Source organism: Tachyglossus aculeatus, chromosome 22, assembly GCF_015852505.1.
Source record: "Tachyglossus aculeatus isolate mTacAcu1 chromosome 22, mTacAcu1.pri, whole genome shotgun sequence".
Taxonomy (NCBI): Eukaryota; Metazoa; Chordata; class Mammalia; order Monotremata; family Tachyglossidae; genus Tachyglossus; species Tachyglossus aculeatus.
The window spans coordinates 20,829,753-20,843,290 of record NC_052087.1 but is presented as its reverse complement, the minus strand read 5'-3'; the positions used below and the strand labels follow the sequence as shown (position 1 = coordinate 20,843,290).

At 44.4% G+C, this 13,538-nt stretch overlaps 1 protein-coding gene across 2 annotated transcripts in view; it reads left to right on the top strand.

Moving 5' to 3' along the window:
* Positions 1 to 13,538, top strand: part of PAMR1 (peptidase domain containing associated with muscle regeneration 1) — a 72,452-nt gene that overhangs the window by 19,749 nt on the left and 39,165 nt on the right. For both annotated transcript variants that reach the window (XM_038764957.1, XM_038764958.1), the window contains exons 3-4: positions 1,427 to 1,555; positions 12,477 to 12,591. In XM_038764957.1, the coding sequence (XP_038620885.1) occupies positions 1,427 to 1,555; positions 12,477 to 12,591 (244 nt within the window). The remainder of the gene's footprint in view (positions 1 to 1,426; positions 1,556 to 12,476; positions 12,592 to 13,538) is intronic.

The window sequence follows — 13,538 nt, the reverse complement described above, 5'->3', positions numbered from 1 at the left end:
GAGTTGCATCACTTTGAAACCTTCCACCTAGCAAAGAATCACACCTACCTTGGCTGTATTTAAGCAGTGGTTCTTTTAAGAGCTTGAGGAAAGGTAAGATGGTAGCTACTCTAATACATTCATGAGTTATAGAAGGGATGAAATGTCCTAACATGCAGCCCAGTGTCAATTCTAACGTCTCTTGAATAGAGCCCCCACAGGTCCACCTGAAGATGCTGACTTTTTGGCAGGAGGGGTGGTTGAGTGTGCAGTCTCATCTTTCAGTGAGTGTCTTCATTCACCTGACCAGAGACAACTAAAATAGTCCCAGTTCTGCCTCACTGTAGCTGCCTTGAGTCAGTTATGGGTTTGTGTAGGCCTGACTTCTTTTTCCAGTGCCTATTGACCACTAGCTCCTAAGATTTTGATTCATGCAGTACTAACATAGCTGCCAGCAGGTCTTTTGTCCCTGCATGCACTGACCACTCCCACAACCCTGAGCAACTTGCAGCTTTCAAAATGCCTACAAACATCCCTTCCTTTTCCCCTCCCTCCAATTCATCTTAACCTTTTCTGCTTACCTGCACCATCATGGTTAGAGAAGCAGCATGGCTCAGTGGAAAGAGCTTGGGCTTTGGAGTCAGAGTTCATGGGTTCAAGTCTTGGCTCCGCCACTTGTCAGCTGTGTGACTTTGGGCATGTCACTTAACTTCTCTGTGGCTCAGTTACCTCATCTGTAAAATGAGAATTAAGACTGTGAGCCCCCCCGTTGGACAACCTGATCACCTTGTAACTTCCCCAGTGCTTAGAACAGTGCTTTGCACATAGTAAGCGCTTAATAAACGCCATTATTATTATTATTATTATCATCATGGTGCTCAACTAGTGCAGAGGACATGTTCTTCTAGACTGAATGTTCCTTGTGGGCAGGGATTGTATAAGCCATCTCTGTTGTACTTTTCCAAATGCTTAGCACAGTACTCTGTTCACTGTGAGTATTTACGAAATACCATTGATTGATGTACTGTGATATTCAGTAAAGGACTATAGATTTCACTCCTTACCTCACCCTACTGCTATGCCTCCAGTTTCTTCTGGGCTGAGACAAATCTGCATGATTTAGTTTGGGGTTTTGAAATCGGTCCAGACTTGGCTTAATATTTTTTGATCCAAGTTAACCAGACTGGGTTGATCTGCAGATAGTGGGCTGATTGATGCCAGACACAGCTTTAATTTGCTCCACTACTCTCTACTTGCAGCCCCTGGACTCGCCCCCAGAGACACCACCAGGCATTTTCCTTGGTTGAGTTGGATTTATGAACTTTCCTGCTCAGCCACCTTCATTGTGTCGAGGTCCCCAGAACTAATGGGATTCCCTGATCGAGAACCATTGATCAGCATGTGTTTGGGGTTTGACCTAATGAAACTTATTTTGGAAATATTTCAGGATGCACCATTTTTGAGAACTGCAAGAGCTGCCGCAATGGCTCTTGGGGTGGGGCTCTGGACAACTTCTACGTGAAGGGAATCTACTGCTCAGAGTGCCATGGGGGCTGGTATGGAGGAGACTGCATGAGTAAGTAGCTCCTAATAATAGTTAATTTAAGTATTTACTATTCGCCAACCACTATAGTAAGCGCTGGGGTAGATACAATATATTCAGGTGGGAAACAGTCACTGTACCATGTGGGGCTCACAATCTAAGTAGTTGGGTGGGGGGGTAAGATTTTATCCTCATTTCATACATGAAGAAATCAAGTACCTTACCCAATGCCCAGACCGCTGGTTCAACTGCTTTAAATTCTGACAAGACCGACCTGGGCCTTGGAGGGCAATGACCTGAGTTTTGTGCAGCTTATAGCTGGAGGGATTTCAAGGTGAGACTATTACAAAACCAAATCTCCATCTGCTGGGTCTGAGCATTTGAGTTGCTTGAATGGTGGGTAAGAAGACCACCTTACTGTGCCTGTAGAAAACTGCCTCTTCTTTCCAACTGGCATTAGGTGAGGTGACTGCCAGCTGCTCCAGAAGTGGTTGTGTTGCAGTGCTAGGTGAAGCAGGCTTTTCATGGTGGAAAATATTTAATAGATCAGGGGTGGCATAACAGATTGAAGTTACTGCTGTTTTAGAGAATAAACTGTCCGTTAGACTGTAAGCTCCCTAGTGGTCAGGGAATGTGTCTACCGACTCTGTCATATAGCACTCTCCCCAGCTCTTAGTACAGTGCTGCATATAGTAAGTGCTCAAATACCACTGATTGGTGGGAGTGGCCTAGGTGGAGGTTGCTCCTGAGATCTAGCTAAAATTGGTGCTGTAATCTGGGTGAGAAGAATGGGCCTAAAAATGGTCTTGTATTTCTTCTTGGGTTTCTTGCTTTGCTCTTGGGTGATTATTTCCCTCCTTTTAGACTTAGTTCCTCCATTTCAGATGGGTACGGTGATATCTGGCCCCTCTTGGTCTCACTGGGTTTCATGAGATTATGTAAATGAGAACAGGACTTTGAACTGTGTCATGGTGACAGGGCACAAAATTCAGTATTCTTCAAATGAAATCTCTTCCTAACCTTACTTGTTTACTTGTTATTTTAATCTGAAGTCATCAGGGTAGTCCTGTAGGTTTAGCAGTTTTGCCTGCATAAATCATCTTTGCAGTTTCCAAGGATGGAGTATTGCTCATGTTTAAGGCTTTAGCTGACAGCAACTGAAGGTGAGGGAATCCAGTGAGATGCATCAAATGAGGTGGAAAGGGCCACAGGTCAGTAGGATCCAAGGGTGGGGGGATTGATTGTCTATAGTAATGGCTCAGGAGATGGTCAGAAGCAGGGATTTTTTTTTTTCTGTTCAGATTAAGCAAGAAAGCTTGAGCCCAGGTTGCAGAGGGCCAGGGCTAAAAATGATCAAGACCTGCCTCAGAGTTTCAGGCCAAAGATCTGAATGTCCGCTTAACCCTTCCTAGAAATTACCACTGTTGTCTTCCATGAAGCTTCAGGAGTTTTTCTGGAGTCAGACTATCTAATCCAAGGCACCAAAGAGGCGGCAGGATTTAGAAATCCCGAAACATCCTGCTTTATGTTTTGCGGAGCACATCCATTTTGATTGCTGACTCAGAATCTTGCCACGTTTCTGCTTAACTCTGACATCTTCCTTGGAGATGGTATATTTGATTGAAGACTTGAACTTGTCCAGTGGTTGAGGTTTCATATAAAAACAATCTAGTGTCTGTCTTAATATATACACTATCACAACTTTCAAGTTCTATTGAAGTCCTGATTAGTCCCATCTGAGTGTGTAGGAAGTGGGACAGGGAAGGGAGATAATGGGGGATGATTTAGGTAGAAGGTGAAAAGAAGCCTGGGGACTATTGGGATGCCTGGTAGGAGTGTCTGTTGATCTTTTTCTCAGGATCCTTTCCTTCTATCTAGGTTAAGTCTGCCAAACGTTACAGAACTTCTAGCTTTCATCCCCAAATGCTCAATTCTCTTTGAGTCATTTTTTTAATGGAATTTGTTAAGCACTTACTATGTGCCAGGTGCTGCTCTAAGCACCGGGGTAGGTACAAGCTAGTTAGGTTGAACACAGTCAGTGTCCCTCTCAGGGCTCATAGTCTTAAGCTCCATTTTACAGATGATGTAAATGAGGCACAGAGAAGTTAAGTGACTTGCTCAAGATCACACAGCAGAAAAGTGGCAGAGCTGGGATTAGAACTCAGGTCCTGCAGACTCCCAGGCCCGTGCTCTAATTTCCGTAAGAATTCTCCAAGCATAGCCTACTTCCAGTCTGAACCTGCAAACACTCTAACAATCACAGAGGTGAATTAGTTGCAGTGTGTAGTATTTTCCTCATTTTCACCTATAGAAATGGTCTGTCCTTTAATCACAAATCACAGCAGCAAGCATTTTACCCTGAGCTGTTCCTAGACCTTGAAAAATGTCAACTCTGAATCCAGTTAGAAATCCCTGGCATGTCGTAGAATACTTTTTAGAAGGATGTGAAATAATTTTTTGATGACTTGGTTGAAACAATTTATTATAGACTATAAAAACACACTGGCCTAAAGTGGTGCAGGGTCTATATTGTTTTAACTGGATTTAAGCAATTTTCACAATTAGTTAAAGCCTCCTGGTTACTAACCAAAGCTGCTTTGTAAAAGGTCGAGAATGTGGCTGGTATTCAATGAACAGCGGGTATTATTAGAAGCCTAACAATTATTGCTCCCTCCTGATTGTATTTTGCCTTAACCACAGAGGCCTGAGCTGAACGACGTCTCTACTGCAATTGATTAGTGTTCTGAAAGGAAGGGAGAAAGATCGGAAGGCTTGAGATATGAAAAATTGCATTTGGTTTATCCAACAACCACATGAAATTCTTTTCGCACTGGATCAGCCTTCTGCTCTTCATAGAAAGAAAGTCTTAAATACTGATGTTCAGCTTTTGACATCAGGCTCCAACAGGCTCCCTTGGTAACCCAAGGCTGCAGCTGTATTTGGGCTGCTTAGCATATGGGAAGATGGTGGCATCAAGTGAACTTCTCTGGAACCTCTGCAGGCCCACAGAATTATGCTATCAACAGCAGCATGGCTTAGTGGTAAGACACAGGCCTGGGAGTTGAAGGAACTTGGTTCTAATCCTGGCTCCACCACTTGTCTGGTAAGCAGCATGGCTTAGTGGAAAGAGCCTGGGTTTAGGAGTCAGAGGTCATGGGTTCTAATCCTGCCTCTGCCACTTGTCATCTGTGTGACTTTGGGCAGGTCACTTAACTTCTCAGTGCCTCAGTTACCTCAACTATAAAATGGGGATTGAGACTGTGAGCCCTACGTGGGACAACCTGATTACGCTGTATTTACCCCAGTGCTTAGAACAGTGCTTGGCACGTAGTAAGCGCTTAAATACCAAAAAAAGTCACTTAACTTCTCTGTCCCTCAGTTATGTCATCTGTGAAATGGAGATTAAGACTGAGCTCTATGAGGGACATGGACTGTGTCCAATATGATTAGCTTGTACTTACTCCAGTGCTTATTGTGCATGGTACATAGTAAGCACTTAACAAATACCTTAAAATTCATTCATTCAATCATATTTATTGAGCGCTTACATGTGCAAAGCACTGTACTAAGCTAAGCACTTGCATGAGTACAATATAACAACAGACACATTCCCTGCTCACAATGAGCTCACAGTCTAGAGAGGGAGACAGACAATATATATAAATAAATTACAGATATATACATATGTGCTGTGGGGAAGGGAGGGAGGATGAATGAAGGGCTCAAGTCAGGGCAATGCAGAAGGGAGTGAGAAGAGAAGAGGGCTTAGTCAGGGAAGGCTTCTTGGAGGTGATGTGCCTTCAATAAGGCTTTGAAGTGGGGAAGAGCAATTGTCTGTCTGATATGAGGAGGGAGAGTGTTCCAGGCCAGAGGTAGGAAGTGAGTGAGAGGTGGGTGGTGAGATAGACATGATCGAGGTACAGTGAGAAAGTTAGAATTAGAGGAACAGTGTGTGTGGGCTGGGTTGTAGAAGGAGAATAGCGAGGTGAGTTAGGAGGGGGCAAGATGATTAAATGCTTTAAAGCCAATAGTGAGGAGTTTTTTGTTTGATGCAGAAGTGAAACAAAACAAAAAAAAAAACAGGGATGGAGTGTTTTTAGAGAGCAGCCTCCTTTTAGTTGTGGGTCCTAGCATTGAGCCCCTAGCTTATAGATACCCATTCCATCACTTGATCAAAGAAAAGATCTCAAACTATTTTGAGTTTGGTAGTATAACATAAAGGGAACTTTTTATGGTGAATAATATTTCAAATATAGCATACCCTTATGGTTCCAGAGTCTGTTTTGCACAGGTGGAAAGACATTATTCTTAGCTTTGTTTTCCAATTGCCAAGCTGAGAAATGAAAATCTACCCCATAGAGGAGAGATTTACATGAATATGTGCTAACAAATTCCGTAGGGTAGAAGTGAAAATAAGTATGAGTCTCTCTCTCTCTCTCTCTCTCTCTCTCTCTCTCTCTCTCTCTGTCTCCATCTCCCTCCTCTTTCTCTCTCCCTCCTTTCTCTTTCCCCCCTCTTCCTCTACCTCTTTCCCTATCTCCCTCTCCTCCTCTCTTTCCTTATGCCCCTTTCCCCATTGCTCTCTCTCACCCCTCTTCTTTTTTTTTGTGTGTAGGAGAGGTTACATTCCTGCTTCCTTGTTCCTTTTTAAATTCCAGATGGATTTGTGCTGTGAATATTTCAGCAGAAGGCCATCCTGGACAGGCTGGCTGGTTGTGATGAGGGCATGTATGTGTAGTGGACCCACCTACCCACCAGATGGTGCCCTGAGCAATCCTTTCACAAAGGAAAGCTTGATTGTCTCCTGTGTTACCATGAAACGATTGGCATGTGTTTTCAGCTAAAGCAGTGGTATTTTTCCTGGTGTCACTTGCACTGGAAAGTGATGGTGAAAGGAGTGACCCAAGAAGGAATAGCCCCATTACTGTCTACCTGAAGAACAATAAGGTCAGAGTTTTCTTGCTTGAGAACCGTTACCATTTCAACTTCTCCAGCTTTAGTTCCTTTTCCCCCAGTTTAGACTCAGGGGAGAAAGGTGATTACTTTATTTTCCTTTCAAAATCCTCTTTCCAGGCCCAGAGTGCACCATCACAGGGATGGCAGGGAAGTGGCTACCGAGAAACTTACATTATTAACCCAGAATATTGTGGGATGGAATCAAGACCAAGGCAGCCTCTTGAAGAATACTTTACTAGGTATTGCTGTGCAGGAAGGAGGGAAAGAAGGGCCCAGGCAGGGACACTATTAATGCTATGGAAAAACCTCTATAAAATAAGAACTATCCTTTTGACATTGCCCCATAACTGCCCTCTGGAAGTGCACAAGTGGCAGGGGCAGGGTGAGGAGGATGGGGGAAAAGACAGAGTAAGTGGTCCATAAAGGGATCAAGGGCCTCTAGCCCTGTGACTTCTCAACTTGGTACTTTCTAAGAAACGATGATGAGTTGAGGAGGCTCACGGAGTAGGAGGAGCCTGATGTATGAGGTGAGATTACAGGACCTAAATATGTCCTCTTGATCCAAAAGATGACTAATAAAGTGGAAATGGTGAGCTTAACCAATGCCTAAACGTATTTGCAGAATAAGAACATCCAGAAGCCAGAGTATTTGTTGAGGCTTGAGGCTGATTCCAGGGGTTTAGAACCAGGAATGCTAGTGTTGACTACAGCAAAAGCAGCTTAGAGATGGAGAGTCAGGAGCATTTCCTATTTTTTTAATGGTATTTGTTAAGCGCTTACTGTGTGCCAGGAACTGTACTAAATGCTGGAGTTGATACAATCAGGCTGGACACAGTCCCTGTCCCATATAGGGCTCACAGTCTTAATCCCCATTTTACAGATGAGGTAACTGAGGCACAAATAAGTAAAGTGATTAGCCCAAGGTGACACAACAGACAAGTGGCAGAGACAGGATTAGAACCCAGGCCCATGTTTTAGACCCTAGACTATGCTGTTTCCTCTAATGTCTAGAGCTGCTGGCCTGGTGATCAGTCTCCCTTAGGGAAGCACCATGGCCTGAGTCACTGAAAAGACTGTCTCACACTGGCCTCCACTAGGCTTGACAGTGGCCTAGGTCTTTCCCATCTGGGACGTCTGCGGCACTCTCTGATGTCTCAGAAAGAAAGCCATCCGTGGAGGAACTGGATGAAATTGACTCTTCGCTTGCTATCTGCGAAGTAAATCGGAATGAAACAAGACAAGACTAAAAAAGTAAATTTCCCTAGGGCGTGGGAGAGATTGAAAGCTTAAAGGCAGGAGGAATTCTTTCCAGTACAAACACTAGGTGGTAATTAGCATTATATCCATGAAGGCCTTTGATGCTCAAGTTATTATTTAGCATTTTTGGAATATTCTTGTATCTGCAAAGTGCTTCGCATAATTAGTTATGCATTCTGATTCGCATCATTCCACTGAGAGGTCAGTTCAGTAGTATTATCTTTAAGATGTTAGTGAGGGCATGGGCACAGACAGGTGGAGAGGCTTGCTCTAAGAGGCAGATAAGTATTTAGAGAAAAGAATGGCGTGGAAGCAATAGTCTACCTTAACCACTGCACACTAGACATTGCAAAGTGGAGATCTGAAGCAGCATGGCCTAGACGTAAGAGCATAGGACTGGGAGTCAGGATACCTGGGTTACAATCTTGGTTCTGCTACTTGCTTGCTGTGTGCCCTTGGGCAAACCATTTTAATTCCTCTAGGCCTGCTTCTTCATGGTTCTCCCTCCCTCTTACACTGTGAGCATCAGGTGGGACAGATATAGTGTGTGAACCAATTGTAATGTATCTACCCCAGTGCTTAGCATGTAATAAGCACTGAACAAATATGATGATGATTATAATTGACCATGAAGGTTACTGTAGAGTCCTGAATGGGCTGGATCTGGACCATAGAAAAACTGGTCAAGCTTGGGCTGGAATAGCTTGGTCTGACCCATTTTCTTCCACTTGCTCATGTCAAATCCCCTTGGACCTCAAAGAACTGCATCACCAGCAAGCCCAGGGGTTGTGGTATCATCTCATTGATGTGCATGAGAGAGAGTTCACACCTGTGTGGAAGTGCAAGGACATTTGGTGCATTGTGGATGGGTAATCTCTTTTCTCTAGTGAAGTCATAGCAGGCTGAGATAGTTTCCAAAAGTTGAATGAGCACTGGACTGGATACAGGCACCCAGTCATGGGACTTGGGTCAGGGAGCTTGTTCCAGGATGGATTGGGCTAACAGAGGCAAGCTAACCCATGTCTCTACTAGCTAAGGTCAGACCTTTAGGCAAGCTGTTAACTGGACAAGCCTGTCGCTCCAGTTGGACCACAGTCCAACCAGCCATCTGTCTGGAGAGAACTCACTGCTACTAGCAGGTGATCCTTTGGGCCTGGGACCTGTGATGTTTCCAGTATTTTTTTGCTTTTTAAAATTCTTCTTTCTGGTGAGATCTCTATCCAAGTTTCCCCAGACACAATGACTTGCACAGTCTTGCAGTGACTGGGCTTTCTGGGACCAGGTCAGGGCCACGTCCCTTCCGTAGAGAAGTCCTCAGAGCCAGACAAGGTACAAGGACAGCTAGAGCTGTCTTCAGCCTTCCTCAGAGGTAACTCAGACCATCTGAATGCATTTTTGTCTTGGCTTCTGAAGTTTTGAAGAAAGAGAGCAAAGACACAGGAAGATTGTCTAAAATTGTTGACCTCTTTCTCTCTCCTGACTAAAGGGAAAAGGAAGAGAGAAGCAAGAACTGCCTGCATGTGTGGGGGGTGAAAATCAAGCTAGGCACCCCTTCTGGTCTCTCTCACTCTGATTTACTGATGAGACCCAGTTTCCCTTTGACCCCAGGGATGTTTTGTTGTTGGTATAGGCCTGCAGTTATGTTTAGGACATGAACTGAAGCTATGAGAGCAAAGGATGCTGACTAATGCTTCCCCAGGCTTTCTGTTGTGGTTGATCTTTAGCAAATATGAACATGTCCTTTGGAGCCATTTACCCAAGAACTTCTTGTAGCAGTAGGACCACCTGCTGGGTTGGCTACTACTACTTCCTTGGCCGGGCGTGCAGGTGTTTTTCATCACTCTGCCCTGACTAGAAAGGTGCTATTAGCACACCCCGGCACCGAACCCCCAAACCCTGTACTTTTCCCCATCACCATCATCCAAGGAAGTGGAAGGGAACTAAAGGGCAGGAAACCCTCTTTGAGAGTATCCAATGCTTTACTCCTGTTTCTCCTCCCCCTACTCATTTAGCCAGAGCATTTGCAAGAAACAGCCCTTTTGTCTCTCTGAGTGTGGAGGCCGCCACCAATCACAGGATTGGGATTTTCCACCCTGCCTGGGTGGGAGGGAGCAGTTGGTGGATGTTGAATCTCTGCTGCATCCTAATGAGATCCATAGGGGTGGCGGTAATTAACTGGCTAGGGTTTCACAGGAATAGCTGACCAGGGCTGGGAAGAGACACAGAGGCCACCAAAATCCACAGAAAATGGACCTAGAGCTGATTAAAGCTTGTTTGGAGCTGTCAGAGGACCAGTGAATGGCATTTTTTTTCCCCTTGGACCTGGAAGGTGGAGAGACTGCAGGCTAATTAAGGCTTCCTGGACAGAGAACTAACAGGAAGCAGGAGCACAACCGGAGGAGCATTGACAAACTAGTTCTGGGTCCCTGCTTTGCGCTTTCAGCCTGGTTTCACTGCCTTGGCCTTTGTGAAGCTGCCAGCCATATAAGGGGCTCCAAGAGTTTGCGCCGCTGCCTTCCTGGGGTTGATTTTTCTTGTTCCTCCCTCCATTTCGTTTTCCAAATGTGGTGCTCTGTGGGAGTGAGATGGCACATGAACTGTGCAGGAATTGGAATGAATATTAATAAAAAAATTAAAGGTGTCTCTCCCTTTTCTCGATGATAAATTCTGCTATCCCGTAACAAATGATGAGTGCTTGAGATGGAAAGTGAAACTATGAAACCCAATTTTATTGGCTGATCTGAGAGTGATGGGGAACAGTTAGTGAAATGCATAAAGGTTTGGGGGGTGTTATACTGTTTATGACTATTTCCTCTTTATTGGAAGTTGTATTTCCAAGATAAATGCAATATAAGCTTTTAAATGGAGAATTCTTTGACCCAAAGTTCTATTTACAACTGCACAACTTATTGCTTTAAGGCAAATAGGTTCTTATGGTATTTGTTAAACACTTGCTACATGCCAGGAACTGTACTAAACATTGGGGTAGATACAAGTTCAGTGGGTTGGACTTAATCCCTGTCCTGTACGGGGCTCACAGTCTAAATCCCCATTTTACAGATGAGGGAACTGATCTGTTCAGTTGGGATTTGCCCAAGGTCACACAGCAGACAAGTGACAGAGCTGGGATTAAAGCCCAGGTTCTTCTGACTCCCAGACCTGTGCTCTATCCACTAGGCTATGCTGCTTCCCATAGCAAACAGCATAACCTGGTAGCATGTATTAGATGACTGAAAGATGATTGCAGGTGGAGGTGGGATGTTCTGGGAGAGATGTGTCCGTGGCGTCGCTATGGGTCGGACATGACTCGGCGACATAAGACAAGACAAGGATTATCTCCCCTCTCCATGGCAGTCCTTCCCACTGTAAACTCACTGTGGGAAGGGAATGTCTCCCAAGCTCTTTATGCAATGCTTTGCACACAGTAAGTGCCCAGTAAATATGATTGGTTGAAGCCTGTCACAAGCAGCTAATACAGTTGTTTTGGGTATTTTAGACTACTCCTTTTGACAGAAAATCAATCAAAGGTATTTATTGAGCACTGAACTAAGCACTTGGGAGAGTACAATGCAGTAGAGCTGGTAGACACAGTCCCAACCCATAAGGTGTTTATGGCCTAGTGAAGGAAAAAGATTCCTGACAAAAATGCTAGGACAAATCCCCCAAGAAATTAAAACTGATGGATGACCTGATGATTTATTGTGAACCTCATGTGGGACAAAGTCTGGGTCTGAACTGTTTATCTTGTATTCAACACAGTGCTTCCCCTTCTAGACTGTAAACTCCTTGTGGTTGGGTAAAATGTCAACCAACTTTGTTATATTGTACTCTCCCAAACACTTCTTAAGTGCTCTGCACACAGTAAGTGCTCAATAAATACAATTTATTGATTGTTTAAACACCCAGTAGTGATGATGGAGCCTCCTCCCTAGAACAACAGGTGAATCTTGGGCCTGAGATTTCAGGACTGAGAACCTGCATGAAGGAATCCATTCTAGTGCTAGTGGTTTGCACAGTGCCACTCCTACATTCTCATCCTTGCCAGTTCTGTTCTCACTGGGGTGTGGAGTATGAACAAAGGAGTATGGGGGTAGGGGTGCAGGACATTGTAAAGTGTTTGTTCAGTTTTCACCTAATTTTGCCAATCACAGGCATGACCGAGACCTCAGCCCAGGTCTTCTGATTCCCAGGACAGTGCTCTTCCCACTGAACCAAACAGCAGCCTGTCAAACAGTAACTGAAGACAATAAGAAAAGGAAAGATGTGAGGAGACTGGGATAAGGATAAAATGAGTTTTTGGCTTGATATATTGAAAAGGTATTTTATTCAGCCAGATGAGAGTATTCAATTCCCTAGGATTACCACAGCCAACTGTTAGTTGCTTTATGGAGAGGAAATATGAGGAGGAAGGAAGAGAAGTTTGAGAATTTTTGATTGGAATTCTCCTTTTGAAATATAATACATCAAAATGTAGAGGATTGCATATTGCAAGTTAGATTATAAGGTCCTTGAGGTCAGGGACTGTGTCCCATATTTAGTTGTGCTTAGTTCACGGTAGATGGTCAATAAATACTGTTAGTTACTGTCTGGTATATGGCCCAACATTCTCTCTTGTTATAGTTCAGCTCATTTCTCCCCAGCATTTAGGGGGTCTTACCTGTCCTCTTCTTTCCTGACCGTTATCTTCAAGATCTGCCTTCAATCATCTCATAGCTGTGCCGTTTCATTTTTGCTTTTTTAGGGTGTGGTCAAGTTCTGCGGGTCCCAAAGGGCCAAATTTTGCTGGAGAGTTATCCACTAAATGCCCACTGTGAGTGGACTCTTCACGCTAAACCTGGATTCATCATCCAACTAAGGTACGGGTTCAGAGACAATTTTAGGAAGCCTTGCGTTTCGGTAGCAATGGTGGGAGAAAAGCAAGACAGCCTAGTGGAACGAGCACAGGTCTGGGGGGGCAGAAGACCTTCGTTCTAATCTAACTCTACCGTATGCCTGCTGTGTGACCGTGGGCAAGTCACTTAACTTCTCCGTGCTTTAGTTTCCTCACATGTAAAATGGGGATTCAATACCTGTTCTTTTGCCCCTTTAAGTGTTAGCCCCACTTGGGGCAGGCACTGTTTCCAATGATCTGATCTCGGCACATAACATAATAAGCACATAACAAATACCATTATTAGAGGACCTGGGATCTAATCTTGACTCCACCACTTGCCGGCTGTATAACCTTGGGCAAGGCATTTAACTTCTTTGTACCTCAGTTCTCTTAACAGTTAAAATGATTCATTGCCTGTTCTCTCTCCTACTTAGACGTGAGCTCCATCATGGGACAGGGCCTGTGCCCAACCTGATTAACTTGTAACCTACCCCAGTGCTTAGAACAGTGCTTGACACGTAGAAGCACTTAAATTCCCCGAAGTAAAAAACAAAGGGTAAGAGAGAGATTATATTTTACCAGAGTGTGACTGGACACTAAGAAAATGTAGTTGTTCTCATGGATTTAATGGTTACACAAAGGTTCATATCCACATTCCTTAGCTTTCTTCTCCCCAGCTCCCTCTGTGTTTGCAAGCTGAAAGACTTACAGCTCACTCTACCACCTCCACTATCAATCCAGCAGCAACAACAGCCTTTATTGAGCACCCACTGTGTGGAGAGTGCACAAATCCTGGGATTCCCCCCCGCCCCCCCTCAAAGGAAGGAAGCAGCACACAGCTCTGTGATTCCCAGAGGTCTAGTAGTTTAGTTGTATCCCTTCTCTCTTGGCTGAATTTCTCATCAGATCCAAACACCAATAAAGATGTGC